The 26,634-nt window shown below is 45.7% G+C and overlaps 1 protein-coding gene across 9 annotated transcripts in view; it reads right to left on the bottom strand.

Moving 5' to 3' along the window:
• RTKN (rhotekin) overlaps positions 1–26,634 on the bottom strand; it is a 570,155-nt gene that overhangs the window by 11,977 nt on the left and 531,544 nt on the right. For all 9 annotated transcript variants that reach the window (XM_086964364.1, XM_086964365.1, XM_086964369.1 and 6 more), the window contains exon 11: positions 8,641–8,745. In XM_086964364.1, coding sequence (XP_086820490.1) covers positions 8,641–8,745 — 105 coding nt within the window. The remainder of the gene's footprint in view (positions 1–8,640; positions 8,746–26,634) is intronic.

Genomic DNA, 26,634 nt, shown 5'->3' with positions numbered 1-26,634 from the left:
AGGACAGCAGGTGCTCACAGACTCCAGAGGCTGGCACTGCGCCCAGAGCAGATACATGGAGCAGGAGCTAACAGACTCCAGAGGCTGGCACTGTGCCCAGGGCAGATACATGGAGAACACCAGGGGATCGCAGACTCCAGAGGCTGGCACTGTGCCCAGGGCAGATAATGGAACAGGAGCTCACAGACTCCAGGGGCTGGCACTGTGCCCAGGGCAGATACATGGAGAACACCAGGGGATCGCAGACTCCAGAGGCTGGCACTGTGCCCAGGGCAGATACATGGAGGCCATTAGGTGCTCACAGACTCCAGAGGCTGGCACTGTGCCCAGGGCAGATACATGGAGGCCATTAGGTGCTCACAGACTCCAGAGGCTGGCACTGTGCCCAGGGCAGATACAGGAAGGACAGGAGGGGCTCACAGACTCCAGAGGCTGGCACTGTACACAGGGCAGATACATGGAGGGCATTAGGTGCTCACAGACTCGAGAGGCTGGCACTGTGGCCAGGGCAGATACACGAGGACAGCAGGTGCTCACAGACTCCAGAGGCTGGCACTGTGCCCAGGGCAGATACATGGAACAGGGGCTCACAGATTCCAGGGGCTGGCACTGTGCCAGGGCAGATACATGGAGGACAGCAGGGGTTCACAGACTCCAGAGGCTGGCACTGTGCCCAGGGCAGATACATGGAGGACAGCAGGGGTTCACAGACTCTAGAGGCTGGCACTGTGCCCAGGGCAGATACAGGGAGGACAGCAGGGGCTCACAGACTCCAGAGGCTGGCACTGTGCCCAGGGCAGATACATGGAGCACAGCAGGTGCTCACAGACTTCAGGGGCATGCCATGTTCATGCTTATAGAGTCGGGGTGAGCAGGCGTTTACATGTTCCTGTGGCCCACTGTGTATGTTTGTCCAAAATATGCCCTAGCGGGTGGGTTACTGTAGGCGTTACCATGATTCCAGAGGCAGTATGTAGCACCGCAGCCCTCCCACTATCTTCATTCATGATCAGAGATGACAAAGATGGAAACAGAAGATGGTGTGTATAGAGCTCTGAAATCTAAAGCAGAGTCACCCATGGCACCACTTGCACAACCCACTCATGCCCACCAGGGGGTCAAGCACAGCTCCTTCCCTAATCAAAGGACTTCCTGCCTGTCCCAATGGCCCTTGAGTAATCAGCGCCTCACAGAGACCTGTCCCAGGGAGAGTGGCTTACCCATCTCATGGTACAGGGAGATTTCCTTGACAGAGTAGAGGGAAAAGGAGGTTTATGCAAGACCAGGTCGTCCTCCTAGGTACAGTTGCAAAAAATGAAGCCAGTGTCTGGGTTCAGGGACCTGTCTTGTGTGTGGGCTATCTACCAGGAGTGTGTAGGTGTAGCCGTCCAGAAAGAAAAGAAATTTTCTTTCTTGTTATCCCCTCACTCACCGGAGTTTCCTCACGGTGACATGCTTCATCATCGGGGTCATCCCAGTTCTCTACGAAAAGGGGCGTGCTGCGACTCTCGAGCTACGAAGGAGCACTATGAAGTGAAGGACTATGTGTAGTGAGAGTAAGTGGAGTGGATGTGTGTGTGAGTGTTAAAAATACCGTGCTAGTGGGCCTCAATGTTTTATTCTGCTCCTAGACCGGTATGTTAAAAGTGGGGTTTGTACTGTGGACCAACCAGTGATGTGAGTTGGTTCAGTACCTGGTCGACATGTTTCACGCTACCCCTAGCGTTTCTTCAGGACCATACAGGGACCAGCCCTGTATAATACCACTCCTAAAAAACCTAGATTTAGGATTCAAATATTAATTTAGTGAGAAAAAATATTTACAGTGATTGGCGCTGTTCCTACTTGGTACAGGCGTTGTTATGTTCATTGGTGAACCTGTAAAAGATATGAACAGAACAATGTTAAAAATTACTTTGCCCCTTTCTCTGCCGAGATCGGGGTCTTTTAGTCCCTCAGGACGTGCAAATATCCATGCACGTTCGTTCATGCACGTGGTTTATATGGTGTGAGTTTTCCATACAAGGGACGTGCATTCTTTGGAGTCTGTTGTCTGTCGGCGATTGACACTGGAAGTGAAACTACCGTGAGAGATCGTGTCAGACATACAGATAGTGACTTTACAGGTAACAGTGAATACACAAATCAGGCACACACAAAAGAGAAAAGAAGTCTCGCCTATATTTACATTTGTTGGTGCAATATGGCACATCATGGTCTCATGGGGGGCGGTATCGCCTCGTCGGAAACAATGCTTAAAGGTTATTAAAGGTGTAAAAACAGAGTTAGTATTCTAAAGCATCTACTCTTCAGAGTACGAGTCTCATGTGCCCAAAAAGAGTTCCTAGGTCTAGGTGGATATGACTTACTTCCTGATCAGCAATGCCGCATGGTTTTACCTAGCTGCTTCCCCTTGGACCGCATCTTAAGGAATGGTCCGTGGATCTGGGTTTTATAGGTCTTAACTTCCGGTTGGAAGAGACTAGAATGTTGTAGCGGCCATCTTTGGAGGATGTAAATTGACCTAAGTTGGGTCTTTCTACTATTCCTATTTAGTAATAGGCCTAGTCACTGAATTGCATTGTTTACATGGGGATTTTTTCGGTTACAAGTGGGGTTTCTCAAAGGTTTCTAGTTCGAGATTCAGAAATGTCATCTATTCAAGACACCCCATGGTATGTCATCATTCAATCCTCTGGTATCCGTCTGGAGTTTAAAAACCCAGCGTTGTTCCCGTTCGTGGAGGATTTTCTCGAGATTTTCTCTGTTTTTCACACATTCTAAGACAACCCATCTTAGATCGTTCGGGGTGTGATTTCTCTCAATGAAGTGGTTGGTCATTCTGGTTGTTGACTTTTTGCAGCGGATGTTGCTTCGGTGTTCCACGATCCTGGTGCTTACTTTCCTTGTTGTCATGCCAACATAGTGCAGGTTGCATGTGCATGTGATCAAATATACCACTCCACTTGTGTTACAGTTAGAAAACTCTTTGAGTTGCCATGTCGAGTTATTGTTGAAAGTGATTTTCTTGGTTACTGAGGTAAGATGACATACGCTACAGTTGTTACACGGGTAGTGTCCGTTTGGAAGTGGTTGCAGTCTGTTTGTGTTTTCTGTTGGTTTCGGTCTCGTATGTACCAAATAATCCTTCAGATTTCTTCCTCTTCTATGACTAAACATTGGTTTAGGGATGTTTAGTTCTCCACTGTTCAGAATTGTCCAATGTTTATTTACAATCTTGCTCACTTGATCAGATACTTTGTCAAAAGTCGTGATGCAGATTGGTCTTTCATTGTTTGCAGGTTGTGCTGTTTTCGGTTCCAGGAGAGCATCTCTGTTATTGTTGCTCGCTCTTTTGCATGCCTTTTGTACCATTTTCTTTGGATAGTTTCTTTGTTGTAATTTTATGCTTAGTTCATCAGCTTGGGATAGGTAATCTGATTTGTAAGAGCAATTTCTTCTAAGTCGGAGAAATTGTCCGAAGGGGAGGTTTTGTTTGAGGTGTCTCGGGTGGAAACTGTTAAAGGTTAGGAGACAGTTTCTGGAGGTTGGTTTGTGATGTGTTGTTGTTATTAACATTCCGTCTTTTGCCCAAATATTCAGATCCAAGAACACCAGATGGCTCCTGCTCATGGTGTTGGTGAATTTCAAGAATGGATCTTGGTCATTCAGCCATTCGCAGAATCTCAATGCCTCTTCCTCATTGCCGTTCCATATCAACAGGATGTCGTCGATATAACGCTTCCAAAGTTTTATGTGGTCCATGTGGGGGTTAGTGGTGGTTAGGATTTTCTTTTTCTCTAGTTGATGGACGTACAGTCCCGCTATGCTCGGCGCAAAGGTGCTGCCCATACTGGTCCCATGCTGTTGGCGATATAGGGTTTCTTCGAAACGGAAGAAATTTTCTGTGAGCGCTAGCCTACAGCATTCCAGTACCACATGTCTCGGTGCGTGGTATTTCCACTCCTCCTCAAACAGAACTTCTTCCAAGATTTCCAATGTCTCTTTATGCGGTAAGCTCGTGTACAGACTCTCCACATCTAGACTTATCAAAATGCTAGATGTGGGGTCAAAGGATGTATCTTTCAAAAGGCATAGTACGTCTTTTGTATCTTTCAGATATGTGTCTGTTTTCTGCACAATGGGACGGAGAAAGGCGTCCGCATATCGTGATACCGGTTCCAGCACAGACCCTATACCAGAGACTATTGGCCTTCCTGGGGGGTCTTCCATGCGTTTATGGATTTTTGGAATTGTGTAAAAGTATGGGATGACTGGTTTTGTGTTGACTAGGAATTCGGATTCTTTTTTGTCCATCCAATCATTCACCAGGCTTTCCTCAATGAGGTGTGGTATACTGATTCTTATTTTCTCTGTTGGATCTTCCTTAATGATAATGTAATTTCTTGTGTCAGCCAGGAGTCGAAGACATTCCTGTCTGTATTTTTCGGTGTCCTGTAGCACTATTGCTCCTCCCTTGTCCGCCGGTTTTATTGTTATTGAATGGTTATTTGATAGTTCCCGGATTGCTTCGAACTCCAGATTACTTGTGTTCTTGAAGACTTTTACGGTGTTGGGATCCAATTCTCTTACATCCTTCATTACTGCTTTTTCAAAAGCCAGTAATTCTACTGGTAGGTTCTGAGGTGGTGGAACAAAAGTTGATTTCCTTTTCAAGCCTGTGTCTGACCTCGAAGTTTGTGTTTGTTCATTGTCTTTGAAGAAGACCTGTAATTTCAATTTCCTCAGAAACTCTTTTAGCTCCGCACACAATCTGAACTTGTCCGTAGTAGGTGTTGGTATGAAACCTAGTCCTTTATTTAATACTTCTTTCTGGATTTCCGTCAGTGCCAGAGATGATAAATTTACTACTAAATCTGGGGGTTGCTCGTTGACGGTTCTGGTGGTCCCTTGCTCCGTGTGTGGCGTTTCGAAACTTCCACGGGCTCTGCCCATTGCACTTGCTGGCCTGTTTTGTTCTTCGCTCTCTGAGTCGTTTGGCCTCTTCCTAAAAAAGGGCGAGATTGGTTGCTTTGGTTACTGTTCCAATTTTGAAGCAATCCGGGAACTATCAAATAACCATTCAATAACAATAAAACCGGCGGACAAGGGAGGAGCAATAGTGCTACAGGACACCGAAAAATACAGACAGGAATGTCTTCGACTCCTGGCTGACACAAGAAATTACATTATCATTAAGGAAGATCCAACAGAGAAAATAAGAATCAGTATAGCACACCTCATTGAGGAAAGCCTGGTGAATGATTGGATGGACAAAAAAGAATCCGAATTCCTAGTCAACACAAAACCAGTCATCCCATACTTTTACACAATTCCAAAAATCCATAAACGCATGGAAGACCCCCCAGGAAGGCCAATAGTCTCTGGTATAGGGTCTGTGCTGGAACCGGTATCACGATATGCGGACGCCTTTCTCCGTCCCATTGTGCAGAAAACAGACACATATCTGAAAGATACAAAAGACGTACTATGCCTTTTGAAAGATACATCCTTTGACCCCACATCTAGCATTTTGATAAGTCTAGATGTGGAGAGTCTGTACACGAGCTTACCGCATAAAGAGACATTGGAAATCTTGGAAGAAGTTCTGTTTGAGGAGGAGTGGAAATACCACGCACCGAGACATGTGGTACTGGAATGCTGTAGGCTAGCGCTCACAGAAAATTTCTTCCGTTTCGAAGAAACCCTATATCGCCAACAGCATGGGACCAGTATGGGCAGCACCTTTGCGCCGAGCATAGCGGGACTGTACGTCCATCAACTAGAGAAAAAGAAAATCCTAACCACCACTAGCCCCCACATGGACCACATAAAACTTTGGAAGCGTTATATCGACGACATCCTGTTGATATGGAACGGCAATGAGGAAGAGGCATTGAGATTCTGCGAATGGCTGAATGACCAAGATCCATTCTTGAAATTCACCAACACCATGAGCAGGAGCCATCTGGTGTTCTTGGATCTGAATGTTTGGGCAAAAGACGGAATGTTAATAACAACAACACATCACAAACCAACCTCCAGAAACTGTCTCCTAACCTTTAACAGTTTCCACCCGAGACACCTCAAACAAAACCTCCCCTTCGGACAATTTCTCCGACTTAGAAGAAATTGCTCTTACAAATCAGATTACCTATCCCAAGCTGATGAACTAAGCATAAAATTACAACAAAGAAACTATCCAAAGAAAATGGTACAAAAGGCATGCAAAAGAGCGAGCAACAATAACAGAGATGCTCTCCTGGAACCGAAAACAGCACAACCTGCAAACAATGAAAGACCAATCTGCATCACGACTTTTGACAAAGTATCTGATCAAGTGAGCAAGATTGTAAATAAACATTGGACAATTCTGAGCAGTGGAGAACTAAACATCCCTAAACCAATGTTTAGTCATAGAAGAGGAAGAAATCTGAAGGATTATTTGGTACATACGAGACCGAAACCAACAGAAAACACAAACAGACTGCAACCACTTCCAAACGGACACTACCCGTGTAACAACTGTAGCGTATGTCATCTTACCTCAGTAACCAAGAAAATCACTTTCAACAATAACTCGACATGGCAACTCAAAGAGTTTTCTAACTGTAACACAAGTGGAGTGGTATATTTGATCACATGCACATGCAACCTGCACTATGTTGGCATGACAACAAGGAAAGTAAGCACCAGGATCGTGGAACACCGAAGCAACATCCGCTGCAAAAAGTCAACAACCAGAATGACCAACCACTTCATTGAGAGAAATCACACCCCGAACGATCTAAGATGGGTTGTCTTAGAATGTGTGAAAAACAGAGAAAATCTCGAGAAAATCCTCCACGAACGGGAACAACGCTGGGTTTTTAAACTCCAGACGGATACCAGAGGATTGAATGATGACATACCATGGGGTGTCTTGAATAGATGACATTTCTGAATCTCGAACTAGAACCCTTTGAGAAACCCCACTTGTAACCGAAAAAATCCCCATGTAAACAATGCAATTCAGTGACTAGGCCTATTACTAAATAGGAATAGTAGAAAGACCCAACTTAGGTCAATTTACATCCTCCAAAGATGGCCGCTACAACATTCTAGTCTCTTCCAACCGGAAGTTAAGACCTATAAAACCCAGATCCACGGACCATTCCTTAAGATGCGGTCCAAGGGGAAGCAGCTAGGTAAAACCATGCGGCATTGCTGATCAGGAAGTAAGTCATATCCACCTAGACCTAGGAACTCTTTTTGGGCACATGAGACTCGTACTCTGAAGAGTAGATGCTTTAGAATACTAACTCTGTTTTTACACCTTTAATAACCTTTTAGCATTGTTTCCAACGAGGCGATACCGCCCCCCATGAGACCATGATGTGCCATATTGCACCAACAAATGTAAATATAGGCGAGACTTCTTTTCTCTTTTGTGTGTGCCTGATTTGTGTATTCACTGTTACCTGTAAAGTCACTATCTGTATGTCTGACACGATCTCTCACGGTAGTTTCACTTCCAGTGTCAATCGCCGACAGACAACAGACTCCAAAGAATGCACGTCCCTTGTATGGAAAACTCACACCATATAAACCACGTGCATGAACGAACGTGCATGGATATTTGCACGTCCTGAGGGACTAAAAGACCCCGATCTCGGCAGAGAAAGGGGCAAAGTAATTTTTAACATTGTTCTGTTCATATCTTTTACAGGTTCACCAATGAACATAACAACGCCTGTACCAAGTAGGAACAGCGCCAATCACTGTAAATATTTTTTCTCACTAAATTAATATTTGAATCCTAAATCTAGGTTTTTTAGGAGTGGTATTATACAGGGCTGGTCCCTGTATGGTCCTGAAGAAACGCTAGGGGTAGCGTGAAACATGTCGACCAGGTACTGAACCAACTCACATCACTGGTTGGTCCACAGTACAAACCCCACTTTTAACATACCGGTCTAGGAGCAGAATAAAACATTGAGGCCCACTAGCACGGTATTTTTAACACTCACACACACATCCACTCCACTTACTCTCACTACACATAGTCCTTCACTTCATAGTGCTCCTTCGTAGCTCGAGAGTCGCAGCACGCCCCTTTTCGTAGAGAACTGGGATGACCCCGATGATGAAGCATGTCACCGTGAGGAAACTCCGGTGAGTGAGGGGATAACAAGAAAGAAAATTTCTTTTCTTTCTGGACGGCTACACCTACACACTCCTGGTAGATAGCCCACACACAAGACAGGTCCCTGAACCCAGACACTGGCTTCATTTTTTGCAACAGGGAGATTTCCTGCCTGTCCCGATGGCCCCTGAGGACCCGGCTGCCCACAAAGGTCTGTCCCAGGGCCAGTTATTTACCTATCTCCTGTTAAAGGGAGGCCTCTCGCCTGTCCTGATTGCCCCCGAGGAGCCGGCTCCCCACAGCGACCTGTCCCAGAGACAGTTACTTACCCATCTCCTGGTACAAGGAGACTTCCTGCCTATCCTGAGCGGCCCTGAGGAGCCAGCTTCCCACAGCAAATTGTCCCAGGGACAGTAACCTACTCATCTCATGGTAAAGGGTGACCTCCCGCCTGTCCCTATGGCCCCTTAGGGGCTGGTTTCCCACAAAGACCTGTCCTAGGGGAAGTGACTTACCCATCTCATGGTACAGGGAACCCTGCTTAGAGAGCATGTTCGGGGGTTTCCGTGGCGACGGTCCTTCGATCTTCATCACTTCATCACAGCACTGCTTCCACTGGCCTGCGGTCAAGGAGAAGGAGAAAGACCTTAGGAAAGAGTAGTACATCCAGAGAGCAAACATACAGCGGACGCAGCAGGCTCTCTCTCTACTGCACCACACAAAGCAAGATCTCCCTTGATTGTCCCACACAATGCAAGATATCGCCATACAGCCCCAAACAAAGCAAGATCTTTTTCTACTGCCCCATACAGAACAAGATCCCCCTCTACTGCCCCACACAAAGCAAGATCTCTTTCTACTGCACCATACAGAGCAAGAACTCCCTTTACTGCCCTATGCAAAGCAAATTCTCTCTCTACTGCCCCATACTAAGCAAGATCTCACTCTACTGTCCCAAGCACAGCAGGATCCCTCTCAACTGCCCAACACAAAGCAAGATCTCTCTCTCTCTGCCCTTTACAAAGCAAGATATCCAAAAATATGCGCAAAGACATGGCACGTATTTCAATAAAAGTGTCTGACAATGCAATGAAATTCAAGACAACAAAACCAAATTAGATGTTCTTATTCCATTCACGGGGAAAATAGAAACAATGAACAAATTACTGCTGGATTTAGAAAATTGTAGTCAGCAGTACAATTTAAGAATTTTTAATTTGCTAGAAGATATGTAAAAATTTGCAAAGCATTTGCTGATCTTCGTCCAAGATTGAGAAGTTTTTTTTTCCAACATGGCATGTTCGGCCTGTCTACTATGTGAATATGAAAAGATGAGTTCTTGAAGTCCTTCCAACGTCCGGATGACCTTCGTCTATACTTCGATAGGCACTCGTAGCTCTCCATGGAAACTAATTAGAGTTTCATTTGAGATATAGGCTTGGTACTCTCTTTTAGTTAGCCTAAATTGATGTAATTCTTTAATGGGCACGTTTGGATCAGTTAGTCTTGTTATGCCTGTATGCGTTTCAAGAATTCTATTTCTGTCTATATGTTGTCCCTGTTATATGTTGCGTTCTTTCTTTCTTTTCATTTTTTTTCTTTTTTTCCAATAAAGCTGCGTATTTTGTTACTTCTATTAAAACTTTACTTTTCTCTCTTCACAATTTCTTACAATTGTGTCTATAATTCATGGTATTAAACTTGTGTGTTTTAATGTCAAAGGCTTGCGGCATCCTTTCAAACGCACTAACGTTTTGGATTATTTAGCTGGGCATAAGGCTGATATGTGATTATTACAGGAGACTCATGTTGATGACGCTATTCTAGCATATATGAACAAAAAGTGGGTAGGTAACATTATCTCTTCACTTGCTCTTAATAAGAGAAATGAAGTTGTTATTTTATTTGCAAAAATACTACGTCTTCAAATTTTAAATAAGTATTCCAATTCTAATGGTTGTTTTCTTATAACTAAAATTAAAGTTGATGACATGGTCTTACACTTGATTAATATATATGGACTCACGAAGGATGACCGTGAGTTTTGGTCTCTTACCTCAGAAGTTCTAAAATTGGATAATGTCCCATTTATTATTGGAGGTGATTTTAATCTTAGGTGACCCTTTGTTGGATAGGTGTTCTGAAATCAAAGAGTATCCCCCAAAAGCATATTTTGCTCTTAAATGGATATCTGGTGTTTGCATCATCCAACGGATAAACAATGTACTTTTATTTCTAATCCTCACAAATAATATTCTCAATTAGATATTTTATTAATATCCCCTCATTTAATTCCTTCTATTTCTGATCCTACAATCCAAAATATAGATATTTCAGATCATGCGCTAGTCTCATGCATTTTACATCCTACAGTCTCTCAACAGTGATGAGGATGATGGCTCATGAACACAAATATTGTTCTTTATAATGACAACAACGCTAAAATGTTATTGTCAATTCTTGAGTATTTTTTTTTTTAATCCGGAGGCATCTACATCAATTGTAAACAGATGGGAGGCCTTTAAGGTGTATATCAGGGGGAGTCACAATTTCGGTAATGCCTCATAATAATAAGACATTTATTGCACGAATTCAAGAATAAGACAAGTAAATTGCCAAGTACAAACGTCTTTTCATTACATCTAATCACATTAAATACAAAATAAACCTGCAAAACGTTGTCATTTATTAATCTCTATTTTAAGCACTATAGCAGGCATACAAATCTCTAATTCTAAAGCTAAATTTTGCTTTAATGCGAACATATATGGAAGATTTGTAGCCAACCAACCTCATATTAAGACAAATAAAACTCAAATTAATGCTGTCTGCAAATCTGATGGGTAAACAGTTATGTCTCATACAGAAATAGGAAACAAATTTATGAATTATTTTTCAAAGTTATAAAATAAGCCTCCTACTGATTTATCACTTATTGATATTTTTTTTATAGAAGTGTGGTTTACCTCAAATCTCACAGTCAGCTAGAGATAAATTAGATTTGTCAATTTCTATTGATGAAGTACATTCAGCTATTTAATCACTTAAGTTGTATAAATCTCTAGGTCAGGATGGTGCTCCAGCATCATTTTATAAAGAATTTGCTCCTCTACAGTAACCACACTTACTCAAATGATTTACTCATTTTAGTGTTACAGGAAAAATGTCAGAGTCCTTTACGGAAGCTTTGGTTATAGTCCTGCCAAAACCAGATAAAGTCCTCTCAATTGTTTTGAATTATCATCCTATCTCCTTGAGTAACCAGGATTGTAAAATTTACGCAAAGATCCTTGCAACTAGATTGGCTTCCGTACTTCCTTCCTTTGTCCATGTTGATCGATCTGGGTTCATGAAAAACAGACTTTCAGTGAGCAATGTTAGATTATTTCATGCAATACGTGGTGCATCATTAACTCAACCTGCTGGCCTCCTTGCTTTGGATGCAGAAAAGGCTTTCAATAAAGTGCATTGGCAATATCTGTTTTATACCTTGACTGCATTTCATCTGGGTTCTTCATTTATTCATATGATTTTAGCTTTATATTCGTGTCCGTCTGATCAACATTTTATTAATGGTCAGATATCTAAAACATAGGTACTAGGCAAGGGTGACCATTATCGCCCTTACTTTTTTTACTTGCAATAAAACCTTGGTTACTTGCCAGTAGAAAATCTATGGAAATTAAAGGTTCTACTATTAATAATGTTCCTATTAAACCTCAGCATATGCTGATGACGTACTGCTCTATATTGGTTATCCAGCGTTGTCTATTCCCCCATTACCAAGTTTAATTAACTCTTATTCTCAATTCTCAGGATATTTGCTAAATTCTAAAAAACTGAATATTTTCCTTTAAATCTTCACTGTTTACCTATTATGGTTCCAAACAAAGACATTATTTGGGTTAAGGATAAAATCAAATACCTTGGTATATTATTTTCACATAAAATAAAACAATCGATTTCCTTAATTTGTGAATGCATTTTAGATTGTATTAAAGGTACATTTCAAACATGGTCTGCACTACATTCAACTTTGGGGGGGAAGATAGATGCTGTTAAAATGGTTATTGCTCCAAAGATTTTCCAACGTCTCTCTATGATGCCTACACAGCTTCCTCTTAGATTCTATAAAAATATGGATAACATGATTACCAGATTTATTTGAAATACCAAACCTCGTATAAGCTATAAGAAATTAAAGCTGGTTAAGAACAATGGTGGATTAAGTTTACCTGATTTTTCAGGTCAAGCCTAGAACAGCGCGCATGCGCTGCTTGCAAAACCTTTAGTAATGGGCTTCAGAAAGCTCACCACATGCTAGTGCCTGTGCTTTTGTTTTTCTGCCAGGCTACTGGGCTTTGTGTGCGTCTTTCTAAGAAAGAAAGCATGCAATTGGGCAAAGGCGGGTGCATTTCCCGCCTATGCTCCTCCGACGGAGTATTGCTTGCTGTTACCGGCACAGGCCATATCTGTTTTCAATTATCGTGCCCAGACATGGGCGCGATAATTGGAAACAGATTACTCATTGTGGCACGCGCACCCGCACCACTTGCGTGCTTGTTATAATCATGGCCCATTAAGAGCTGAAACTTGCCTTCGTGTTTGCGTTTTTTTCCCAAGATTACCTTGTGATTTCCTTTTGTTATGCCTCTAAAACCCCAGGTGAAGTCGCCATGTATCATTCTGAATCATATTGCCATTCACCCGGAAACAAGACATTTTTGGGGAACACTGTGCCTTAGAGACTTATTCTGGGTTATGCACAATATTGTAGATTTTGTACAGAGCTTCGCACCCCGACGAGGCTGCAGCGTGTTCCGATTAGCTTGCGGTTCCTGGGCATTCTTTTTCAAGGTACATATATGCAACAGACAGTTCGCTGCAACTGTTACGCACAGGGCCTGAGTGGCTTTACTAGTGAAGAAACATCAGTTTCGCACAGGAATTGGTGTTTCTTCTGCAGTCACCTCACGTTCACCAGTTGCACAACAAATAATTAAGAATTATGCTACAAGGGACTATACTTACCACAGACTGGTAGAAGGCGTGTGAATTATTCTTCCATCGCCAAATACCTTCTGTGATTGGCGGAAGACTACACCTATTGGTAAGAGATCCCGCGGCCATTGAAGAGCTGAAATGCTGCTGCAGCAGCGCGGTTAGTTCATGAGATGCACTTCCTGTGATACAGATTATTAGTGCCAATACCTCAAATGCAAGAAGCGGACTGTAGCCCTTGGGTTGATAGGGCATAGGCCATATGTCCCATGAACGCTGATCGAACGTGTTCGCCTTGTTTATAATCCTTAAATGATACAGACAAGCCAAAAAATAAGCAATATTTGATTCAGAGTAGGAGTATTATTATTGTACACAATATGTCTTGGAGAGTAGACCGATGAGAGCTGCAGGCACATGCCCTCTAGAAAGGAGTCCTTCCTGTCTAACGTATGTTGCATGTAGGTGGCCCTCATGAAGATTTAACTTTTCCCGGTTCAATAAGCCTCGATAATTAAACAGTTGGAATTGTGCAGGATCCTTTTTAAGCTCCAACATGAAATGGAAAAGTTTTGTAGCTTAAAGCTGTTTCAAATTTCATGCTGTGTATTATTTCGCCATCTGGTGGTTGAAAGCGATATCAAGATAATTGTTGAAAATATTTTATTTCGAACATGTATCAAGGGGATTCTGCAGGACACTTGAGGGCGTCAGTCGTAATCCCACTAAACTACAATTTGTTGTCATGATGTGGGGATGCAAATACATCTAACGTTCATAATATTATTCCTGACATGAAACTCCTACAGAGGTTTCTCTAGGGTGATCATTACAGCAGGACAATGCGATTGATTTGGGGTATGGTATTAATTACTCGTTTGGTTTTAAGAGCTGCACCAAATATATATATATATATATTTTCCCCACATCAGCACTGATTACTTTTATTCACATGTGCTTCCCAGTTTGTTGCATGAAGAAAATGAAAGTCTATTGTAAAATCTACATGTATAAAAGTTTTTTTGCCAGATGAGCATGTTTTTAATTGTGCTTGGATTTGTAAGTCTAGGATTGACTGCTTATGAGAGAGTTAAGACAGACAGACCTTTTAGCGTTGTGTTGGATTTGTGGAGTCGTACATTATTTTCTTGTAGGGAATATTGGGAGGTCGGCTTCCTTGAACAATGTTTGCTTCATGCTGCCTTGAGAGTGTTTAGCTGTAGAAGATATAGCTGAGTAAAGCCCTTCCATCATGCTGTGGTGTGAAACCTCAGACTTCTTGCTTGCAGAGAACATGGATTTATGAGCCTTCTTTAACTAGGCTTAAATACAGGATGTCCGAGCTTGTAGAGTAGAGGCGTAGGAACATTCTCCATGCTCGAGTAGAGTATACGAGGGATAGCATTCTTTCATTAACAAGCATTGGCATAGCCAATAGGTCTCCCCTTTGGTACATTTTAAGTGTTTAGCCATGCAACAGTTGATGTTGCACCAAGGATAGTGTGTTGCATACGTAATACTTATACGGTCCCAAAGGCGAGACCTATTGGCTATGCCAATACTTGTTTTAATTATCATAAAGCATTCATTTTGAAGCAAAGTACGTTATGGTCTGCGCCCGTCCGCGCCTGGACCGCGCCCGGCGCCAGGACCCCTGGCCCCCGCAGACCCCAGCCCACCCGCCGGACGTACGACGCCGCCACCCTCAACGCACTCAACGCCGGCCGAATCCCAGGATGCTACCGAGCCACCCCAAGACGCACCCACGGACCCTTCTGCTGCAACTCCTGCAAGTTCACCTGCATCCAGACCTGCACTACTCCAGCACCAACCAAGACCAAGACGAGCAACAGCAGCAGCCACCTGAAATGCATCAACACCCGCTCCGTCCACAGACACGCCGTCGAGCTCTGGAACCTGCTCGACACAACTTCACCAGACGTCGCCTTCCTCACGGAAACCTGGATGAACGCCTCTTCAGCGCCCGACATCGCCATCGCCATCCCAGACGGCTACAAGATCATCCGAAGGGACCGAATCAACCACACCGGAGGAGGCATCGCCATCATCCACAGGAACACCATCCGCATCACGACCAACACCGACGACACCCTCGCACCTGCCGAGCACCTGCACTTCCAGGTCCACATAAACCCCAAGACCACCCTCAGAGGCACCCTCATCTACAGACCACCAGGACCACGCACACAATTCAGCGAAGACATCGCCGACTTAATCAGCCCACACGCCCTCCGCTCCGCTGACTACGTCCTCCTCGGGGACCTCAACTTCCACCTGGAGAACAACAACGACCGCAACACCACCACCCTGCTGGACAACCTCGCAAGCCTGGGACTCAAGCAGCTGGTCACCACCCCCCCCCACTACGCCGGACACACACTCGACCCCGTCTTCTCATCCAGCAAGGACATCCCCTTCAGCCACGCCACCGGACTCCACTGGACGGACCACAGCTGCGTCCACTTCAGCTTCAGAAGGACCACGATCCACCACCACCAGCAACAGGTTGCACGCAGAAGCTGGAACAAGATCACAGCCGACCAGCTTGCGACCTACCTGAGCATGAACCCTCCCACCAGCGCAACGAACCCAAGCCAGGCGGCCACCAACCTCGCGAAGTGGATCAGCAACTGCGCAGACGACCTCGCCCCTCTGAAGACCCCGCCTAGCAGACCCGGTAGCAAGAAAGCCCCATGGTTCACCGACGAACTCAAGAGCTCCAAGAAGAACTGCCGAGCCCTCAAGAGAACCTGGCGCAGAGACCCAACTCCGGACAACATGACTGCCCTCAAGCTCGCCACCCGAAAACACCACCAACTCATCCACGCCACCAAGAAAACCGCATTCAAGGAACGACTGGACAACAACGCACACAACAGCAAGGAACTCTTCAACATCGTCAAAGAGCTCTCCAACCCCAACGCAGGAAACAACTACATCACCCCTTCGCAAGACCTCTGCAACTCCCTCGCCGCCTACTTCCACAACAAGAACGCGGACATACACAACAACTTTTGCACTCAACCAATGCACGCCACGACCGAACCACCGCCCCACCACCACAACCCTCCGCGCCTGTACCCCGATCAGCACCGAAGACACCGTCCGCACGATGAACTCCATCCACTCCGGATCTCCTACCGACCCCTGCCCTCACCACGTCTTCAACAAGAGCGACGCTGTCATCGCACCCCACCTGCGGGACATCATCAACACCTCCTTCGACACCGCTACCTTCCACTCCGAACTCAGCGCCCTACTCAAGAAGCCATCAGCCGACCCCACCGACCTCAAGAACTACCGCCCCATCTCGCTGCTCCCGTTTCCTGCAAAAGTCATCGAGAAGACCGTCAACAAGCAGCTGGCCGCCTTCCTCGAGACGAACGGATCCCTCGACCTCTCGCAGTCTGGCTTCCGGGCCAACCACAGCACCGAGACCGCCCTGATCGCAGCCACCGATGACATCCAAGCTCTGCTCGACAACGGAGAAACAACGGCCCTCATCCTCCTAGACCTCTCCGCGGCCTTCGACACTGTCTGCCACCGTACCCTAATACAGCGCCTCAGCAACGTCGGTGTCCAGGAGAAGGCACTGGAGTGGATCATCTCCTTCCTCGCCGGAAGGACACAGAGAGTCCGCCTCCCCTCGTTCAGATCTGAAGCCACCGAAGTCATCTGCGGCGTTCCTCAAGGCTCCTCGCTCAGTCCAACCCTCTTCAACGTCTACATGAGCCCCCTCGCAGACATCGCACGCCAGCACAACCTCAACATCATCTCCTACGCCGACGACACCCAGCTGATTCTCTCCCTCACCAACGACCCCGCCACCGCCAGAGCCAACCTTCACGAAGGGATGAAAGAAGTAGCTGAATGGATGAAGAACAGCCGCCTGAAACTGAACTCGGACAAGACGGAAGTCCTTATCCTGGGATCCTCACCCTCCGCCTGGGACAACTCCTGGTGGGCCCTCGCCCTGGCAGCGCACCCAAACCAACAGACCACGCACGGAACCTGGGCTTCATCCTGGACTCCTCCCTCTCCATGACCAGACAAGTCAACGCCGTCTCCTCGTCGTGCTTCAACATCCTGCGCATGCTACGTAAGATCTTCCGGTGGATCCCCACCGAGACCAGGAAGACGGTCATCCAGGCCCTCGTCACCAGCCGTCTGGACTACGGCAACTCCCTCTATGCCGGAACCACCGCCAAACTCCAGAAGAGACTCCAGCGGATCCAGAACGCCTCAGCACAACTCATCCTGGACATCCCCCGTCGCAGCCACGACCGGCCACGCCCTCGCCGCCGTCCCCCGCATCCGAAGAGCCACCACAGGGGGACGGTTCTTCTCCTACCTCGCCGCCAAGACATGGAACTCCCTCCCAACCCACCTCCGCCTGACCTAGGACCACCTCGCCTTGAGGAAGCAACTCAAGACCTGGCTGTTCGAGCAGTAGTGGACCCCACTCCCCTAGCGCCTTGAGACCCTCTGGGTGAGTAGTGCGCTATATATAAATGCTTTGATTGATTGATTGAATCGGCGACACCTAACAATACTCCTACTTGGCTCTGAATTGATCAACATTTGGTTGCTCCGTATCCATTGCCTGCATCAGTCACTATGTCTAATTCAACGAGTTTGGTTCAGAAATCAGTAATTGTGACATCTACAAAATTAATATTACATGATCTTCAATTTTTCAATCTTTTATGTCACTTACATTACACTCATCATACTGGTATAATCCTAGGCTTAAATCGAATCAAGCCCAAAAATGTTGGAATTCCTGGAATAAAGCTGGTATTTTTTATTTGAAAGATGTATATCGTAACAATGCTTTTTCATCTTTTGTGTAACTCAACACTTGACTCTTTTTCTAATAATGTTCCTCAGAGCACAACCTCTGACTTTGCAGTGTACATCAAAACTTTGACCTCCTCAGTTCATGCCGTATCATTGTTTTATAAACAACTAGCAGCCCGTCCCGACGTTGTCCGGGTATGAATTGCTGCCGGCCAGTAGTATATTGTTTTGTAGGATTTCGTTTTGATAGCATTTCTTATCTGTGACAGGCCTGTGAAACGCTCTGATTCACAGTGCACTGCTGATGCACTTAAGAGTGCGCGGTCAGTAGTGTGTGAACTCGAGTTTCCCTACTTTATTTTTCCTTGCAATATTATATAGCGTGAACTCGACAACATGGCATGAGCACAATTTACATTACAGAACAACACATTCATTTGTGGTAGGCACGGGGAGACAAAGCAATTTGCCTGGAATCACAGGATGTTGAGCTGATGCCGAGATTCGAACGTAGCTCCCCAGCTCTAAAGTTCGCAATTCTAGAACTTGTGGCGGGAGGTGTGTCTAAAAGTGTATGTCGGTGCTGGCCATCAGTGAGAGAGACCTGTGCATTTTTCAAATCGGTGGTGAAAAAATATGAGTATGTTGCTGGAGATGTGGGCTGCCGTGCCACCAATGTACTTACCGGGGGAGGGTAAACACCCATTATTCCGCAACTTTCTTTCCGCAGACCCTCACTCCACATACTTTCATTATGAAAGTACCATGACTCCGCAATGCCATTATAACGCATGGCATTACATTTTATATGCTTTTACCACGCATACATTTACAACGAAATTCATTGTAAATGCATGAATGGTAAAAGCATGTTTTTTTTAAAGTTCTGATAAGGTAAGTATAGGTATAGGGGTATAAGTTTTGGGGTACTGAGGTATATGTTTTGGGGTGTTTGGGTATTTAAAGGGTTCAGATATAGTTTTGGGTTATGGGGTACAGGGGTCGTTTTAGCGTTTAGGGATAGGTATGGGTTTTGGGATACAGGCGTATTTTTAGGGTTCAGGGCTAGGTTTGGGTTTTGGGGTATAGGGGTATTTTTAGGGCTCTGGGGTAGTTTTGGGGTACAGGGGTATTTTAAGGGTTCAGGGCTAGGTTTGGGTTTTGGGGTACAGGGGTATTTTTAGGGTTCAGGGCTAGGTTTGGGTTTTGGGGTACAGGGGTATTTTAGGGTTCAGGGGTAGGTTTGTGTTTTGCGGTACAGGGCTATTTTTATGGTTCAGGGCTAGGTTTGGGTTTTGGGGTACAGGGGTATTTTAAGGGTTTGGGGCTAGGTTTGAGTTTTGGGGTACAGGGGTATTTTAGGGTTCAGGGGTAGGTTTGGTTTTTGGGGTACAGGGGTATTTTTAGGATTTAGGTATAGGTTTGGGTTTTGGGGTACAGGGTATATTTATAGGGTTAAGATGGGTTAGTGTTTAAGGGTATTGGGGTATTTTAAGGAGTAAGGGTGGGTTTTGATTATGGGGTGCAGGGGTATTTAAAGGGAGCAGGGTGAACACCCGGATACGATATGAGACATGGCATGAAGGGCGGAATGTAAAAACAACAGTGGATAGACAGAATGCAGAACAATGTCATACAAACACCCCAATACAGAGATCTGGGCCTAAATCCATCATTTTCTTTAAACTCCACATCACCTGAGTAATGACCCTGTGCCTCAAGGGAACATTCCAGGCCAAAATGCCAAGCCTTGTCTTTCCTGGACCGGACTCAATCATCCTAGGACCAATTTCTGGCTATCAGCCGTCTTCAGCCAGGATAGATAGACTCCAGTGGTGTGGAGAGCATGGGACTCACGTCTGAGCATACCCATCCCACTCGGGGTGACAAATGCAAAAACAACAGTTGATGGACAGAATGCAGAACAATGTCATACATTCATCCCAGTACAGAGATCTGGGCCTAAATCCATCGTTTTTTTGCACTTCACACCACCCCAGTTCAGACATGGCCATATGCAAATCAGCCTTGACCCTGGGCCTCATGGGAACAGTCCAGCCCGAAGGGTGGAAGTACCACACGCCCCCAGCATTTGTCACGTCCCCACAGCACAACGCAGACACGCCCACAAGGGACTACTTTGCTGGCACGGTTCTTTTACCTTTTAAATGTATATGGTGGGCGTCTGCATAGTCTATGTCCTTCTGCTGCAACTGCCCTTTCCAACGCTGTATTGGGTGTTGTGATTGGTGCTGTGGTTCCTGAGATTACCCGCCTCAAAGGTTTTTGGCTCTCTCTTTATTATATTAGAATGGATATATATATATACTAGCAGCCCGTCCCGACGTTGTCCGGGTAGGCTTTGCGAGGTGAAAGGTATTCACCAGCATCGCGCACCCCGGACTCGGTCTGCCTCTGAAGCTCAGATACTGACGGCTTCCCTTAAAAGGCGCAAAGCCGTGCTAAGTGTCATCAGGATCGGCCACGGCTGTCATTTTGTTGCAAAAGGATTATTTGAAATCATGTTATTGCCTTGAGCCGAGTGTCTGTGGAAGCGGTGGGTAGTGATACCAGCACTCTGCGTCTCCCCGCTCGGGCCCTCCCTCCAGCCCGGAGATCAGAATCACTCCCCCATATAATAATGGTTTGAGTGGCTGTGCCTGGTTTTCGCCTAGAAGAGTGTGCCTTTTGCATGTAGCGCATAAATACCCACAGTCTTGTTTAAAGGGGTTTCTCCTACTGCGGGCTGACGTGTTTTACTCTCCATGCCTGCTTTCACTTTCAAACATAACTTTACTTTAGCGGGCATAACTGTAAATTTCGGGGCCGTGGCTTGCTTCTAAGTGCCTTAGCGCCCCTGGCCGTGGTGTCTCTCAGAACCTTCTCCTCCACGCGCACCTGGCCGCTCTTACCTCTGGGCAGGTCCTGAAGCCAACACATAAGGGTACCCGTGTAACATAATCCAATTTTTCTATTGAGTGGTTCTGGTTACATAAAAAACCATGCTGCTAGTGGTTTGTAAATATCATCAAAGACTGCAAAATATTAAACATTTCACAGTTGTTTTTAAAAAAATACAATTCCGCAGCTTTTACCATGCAATTATGCCTTTAACTTATTTGCAGCGCAATTTAAAGATTTCACCTTTTTTTTATTTCCAGCTTAAAAGGAAGAAAATATTCCTGAGAGGGGAGGTGCCACATAACTGGCATTGCTTTTCACATAATTTAGATAACCTTGCCATATAATTTGTTCCTCGATGCTGCATCATCCTAATAGTCCTGACAATAGTAAACCTCAGCATGAAATTCATATTTCAGAGGACTGTGCAATATTTTGCATAGTTCCCAATGATATATGGTTTTTATAGCACTGCATTTTCTGCAGTAAAAGGACCTGAAAAGAACAGGGTAGGGGTGGGGGGGGGGGGGGGGGTATTAAAATAGATGTTTGAGATTACATCTCTGTTACGTCAGCCATATAAACACCAAGTATAGTGAATCAACTTAAGAACAGATTGATGCATAAGACCTGCTCTGGGAGTATTCCCTTGTATCACATAGCACTTCACCCACCATCCGAGGGTCCTCCCTCACTCAGGACATGCCCTCTGCCTGATTGGGCAACCAAGGAGGGAGCTCTCACACTGTGCACCCCACTTGGTAAGGCCCTTCAGGAGAAATGTACCTTATACCCCTACACACCGTTAGAATACACACTGGCGCAATGCATGATGGTCCTGAGCACAGCATCCCTATGTACTGGCACCAGTATGCCTTGTGCACAGGCCCTGCTCAGTCGTCTGTATGTATTAGTAGCAGTATGACTTGAGGACAGGCCATTACCAACTGCTGTGTGCTGCTCAGACGCCCAGTACACACTGGTACCAATATGTAGTTTACACTGCCACTTTCAAAAGCCATACACTGCAATAACAAACTCTCAAAATATCTGCTATTAAAATATCAAAATCTCATAAATACCCACAGTCTTGTTTAAAGGGGTTTCTCCTCCTTCCGGCTCCGAGTCAAATGTTTGTTGTTAATGACACACGTGCCTCCAAAACCATCACGGCCCGTTCCTCGTAAATACGAGCTCACGGCCTGCTTTCGCCTCCACTTCCTTCTATGTGTGTTAACCTATTAATGTGCGACAGGATCAGTGGCACCGGGGCCCAGACCGTCCCTTTTTTTGCACCAGGGTCCCCAAGGCAGCCTCACTGTGCCTCTGCCCGTGTTCCTGGCAGCCAGGGTTTATTGCTGTCTCTTCACTGCAACACCCCTCCCCTCCCCCCATGATGGCCCCCTCGTGACTTCTGCCGACCCAGAAAGCGCCCACTCTGGAGGGCGCTTCCCACCCCGTCCCCACTGCCCCAGCTGAACCCCCAGTTCACACCCTCCGGGGTCCGGAGGCGCCCCTGCTCTGTCCCGTTTTATTCTTTTTAAGCACCCCGCTTTGCTATTAAAATTATTACGAACCTCTCAGTTGTGTTTTTACTATTAATGTTTGCTTTTCACGAGTACAACTTTATTGTACTTTTCTGTTGACACGCAGCGCCAGAATTTTGAACACTCCACGCTCAGCACCCGGATCCAGTCGGAACCATTCGCAAGTGGTCGTCTAAAGTTTTAGCCGATATAAATGAATTGTGTTCACTGTCGGTATCGCCGATAGGGGGCGAGTGAGAGAGGGGAAGGTGTCCCAGAGAGGGGTGGGGGGGGGGGGGGGGGGGGGGGTAGAGATGGGTCTGGTAGGTTTACATTACACCATAACGACAAGTGGTGATTTCAAGCGCTATATGAGTAACTCCTTGATGTGAAATCGCAGGAATAGATGCACTTGTGTTGAATGCTTGTGAATACACACCATCATAGGACTGTCTGCGTGGTCTGTGGTTCCTACATGGACCCCTCAGCCCGGCCCCCTCCCTCCCTCCCCCTCCCGCAGGCAGATTCAGGGCATGGGCGCTGCGCACAGGACTCTTGGCGCTCTCCGTCCCACTCAGGGAACGGGGCTGTAATGACTGACAGACACTTACCACAGGGACTCCCGGCGGTGGAGGGCTCCTGCTGCACTTTACCTGCACTTAAATGAATCGCAACTTACTACAGTGTCCAAAGAAAACCTTGCTTTTACTTGCACGGACAGGTTGCGATCAGAGGGGGTTTCAAAACAGGTCTCTCGAGAGGTGTACTTTTCATTACATTGAAGCGCCTAAAAGTCCATGAAGCGCTTTATGGGCGAAAGACGCACAAGAGCAGTGACTTCGTAAAGCGCCTAGTTACACGTTCTGTTGTTTTAGGTGCTATAAAATCTCAGTTCGATAGTGCCCGTATCATTGTCTCGCTGAAGATGAAAGCATCGCAGTAAAAGATTTTACCCCACTGATTCTCCCTCTCTGGACTAAAATCATCAACAGCTCTCTCCAACAAGGAAGCATACCTGACTCCCTCAAAGTTGGTCAGGTCACACCTCTACTAAAGAAACCAACAGCCGACCCCGCGGATCTCAACAACTACCGTCCCATCACCAATATCCCCACTCTCGCCAAACTGCTGGAAAAATGCGCACAACTACAATTGACTAAACACATTGAGCAATTCGATCTCCTCAACCCTCACCAATCAGGTTTCCGTGCAGGACACAGCACAGAAACGGCTATGACTCACATAATTGACGACGCACTTCAAATGCTAGACCAAAATGACACCTGCCTCCTCATCCTTCTTGATCTCTCCTCCGCTTTCGACACCGTTAAACATGAGAATCTACTAGAACTACTAAACAAAAGAATGGGCTTATCTGGAACTGTCCTCAAATGGTTCACTTCCTTTCTCCGCAACAGGACGCAGAAATTCAAGAGCAACAACCTGATGTCCACGCCAGTACCTGTAACGCTAGGCGTCCCCCAAGGATCTTCTCTCTCCCCAACTTTGTTCAACCTAGTCATGGAACCTCTCACCACTTTGCTACAAGAATCCAATGTACACTTTCACATGTATGCCGATGACACCCAACTCTACCTCAAACTGCAATCTCCCAATGACATCCTGCTCCTGAACTCAACGATCAGATGCACCCAATCCTGGCTTGCCGACAATCACCTCAAACTTAATGCCCTGAAAACAGAGTTCCTTCTGATCGCACCTCCAGCGAAGATATCCACCACTCAACATTGGCTTAAACTCCTAACCGCACTCAATGTCCAACCCACCATCGTGGAATCAGCAAAATCTTTGGGCATAACACTCGACACCAATCTCAACATGCAGCAACATGTCAGCAAAGCTACAAAGGGAGCGAACTTCCAGATCAATACTCTGAGGAAACTTAAACCCTACCTCCCAGCCAAAGACTTCCAAACAGCGGTGCAAGCACTAGTCATCCCACGAATTGAATACGGCATCACCTCCCTCTGCGGACTCCCACTAACTACAACCGCACCACTAAAAGCATCTCTAAATGCTGCAGCGAGACTCATCACGGGGTCAAAAAAGCACTCCCACATCACCCCTGACCTGAAATCCCTGAATTGGTTGCCGTTTGAAGCCAGAATACATTTGAAAATAGCCTGCATGACACACAAGGCTGTACACCTAAACTCACCCGGCTACCTTGCTCAGAAATTGACAATCTCTGGGGGAGTCAGAAACACGAGAGGCGCAAACAATCTTCTGCTGAAACCTCGAAGATTCCGGAAGGAGAAAACATACAAGCGCTCTTTCTCAGGAATGGCGCCTAGGATTTGGAACTCACTCCCTCCCGAAACAAGGCTTCTCTCTTCCACTACACTCTTCAAAAAAGAAGTAAAAGCTATCCTCATGGCTAAATTCACCTGTACTACTATCTCGAACCCTATCAACACCCTGCGATGATCTACATTACTTGCTTGACCCGTTATCTATGTGTACGAGCTGTCTTATCACCCACTTGATTGCTTTGCAGCCACCCAATTGTATTATTTGTATTTTATGATCTACTGATTTATTTATTTGACCCTGTTCCCTCATGTTCCCTTCTGTACTCTGTGAACTATCGACCTACCTATTTGACTTTGTTCCCTCATGTACCCGTCTATGTAAAGCGCTCTGATATCTGCAAAGATCTTGTTCGCGCTATATAAAACTCTGAAATAAAATAAATAAATGTGTCTGGCCGCCGGGATTCAAAGGTGTGGCCTCTGTGCCCCTAAATTGGCTGCAACCGAAAGGACTGACAGCAATAAACCTACCAGGACTTTAAAACACACCTTCAAAAAGTTACTTTTAAAATCACTTCAAAGTTAGCTTAATTCTTCGTACTGCCTGATTAATACACCCCGAGGCCCGTCGGCGCTTTTTATGCGCTTTATAAACGAATAGCAGCCCGCCCCGACGTTGTCCGGGAGCAAAAGGCTTGTGAGCTGTCAGTGTTCATGGCCCCCGCCCGCGCTCACCGCTCCTCCCTTTTGATTCTGTGGAGGCATTTCAGCGCCGCACCTCCCCGCACTCATGTCCACCGCTGTTCCTCAGGCTCCTATACGCCGCTCCTCCCCGCGCTGCTGATGTCAGCACGCACGTCGCGGCCGGCCGGCGCTACTTCCAAGGGACTACTTTTTTTTAATCGTAAATTTTTTAAATAAGGTATATATATTTTTTTTTATATAGCCTATGTCCTCCTGCTTGTCCTGACGTTTTCAAACATGTATTGGATGTTTGGATTGGTGGTGAACTTTTCGAGTTTACCTGGCTCAAAGGTCACAGTTCTCTCTTTATAATAGTAGTATAGATATACACACATACTATATTAAAATTACTTCAGCATTGTTATGCTCTGCTGTGGAACTTTTTAAATAAAAAGCAAACGTTTTATTTGATTATTGTATTTAACATCATCTCTGCTTGTAACATTCTAGTTAGTAGTCGCCATATATGACTAAGCAACACGTTTGCATTCTTGCACATGTGCATGTAGTGTACTCTGAAGTGCAATGTCTGTGAAGGGAGATTAATGTAAGCAAATGCTAATATAATTATACAGTCAGCGAGTGTTCTGAGAGGGACCTGGGTGCTGTGAGGTGGCATGTGACGCCACATAATATTACATATATATATATAAATATCAATGCACACTTAAAGAAATGTGAAAAGTTAAGGTGCTCTTGTGACTTAAAGGACGTCAGCTACTCAACTGGCGAGAATCGGACCACTGCAGATACACCCCTACCTGTGATTGTTTCTCTTAGCTTTCTCTGTTTCTATCATTCTTGTACCCGAGCTGGGTTTTCTTAGCTTTCTCTGTTTCTATTATTCTTGCCTAGAAGCCCTCGCTCCCTGTGCCCTGACTTAGCTCCAGCAGTGCCTAGAGGCCCTCGCTCCCTGAGCCATGATTCGGGTGTAAATGTCCGGAAACCCCCCCCCTTGCTCTCCAGTCAGAACACTGCTGAGATGTTGAAAGGTTGCTGGTTTCCCCTGCGGTGCTCTAGCGTGCCCTCTAACAGATGGATAGCGCCTCGTTCACAGGAGATGATGGGCTGACCTCCCAGAAACGGAGGGTTTGTTACGGGGGGGAGGGAATACAAGTTTTATTTATGTACATTTTTATATAGTGAGAGAAGCTTTATGGAATTAGATGGATGTTACAAAGCGCTAGAATAAAAAAATGAGAGTGAGCTAGTGTCTTTCAATGGCAAGGGGCGAGAAAGACCG

The sequence above is a fragment of the Lissotriton vulgaris genome, chromosome 3_2 (assembly GCF_964263255.1).
Source record: "Lissotriton vulgaris chromosome 3_2, aLisVul1.2, whole genome shotgun sequence".
Taxonomy (NCBI): Eukaryota; Metazoa; Chordata; class Amphibia; order Caudata; family Salamandridae; genus Lissotriton; species Lissotriton vulgaris.
Note: the sequence above shows the minus strand (reverse complement) of the source record. Positions and strands in the feature narration are given on the sequence as shown.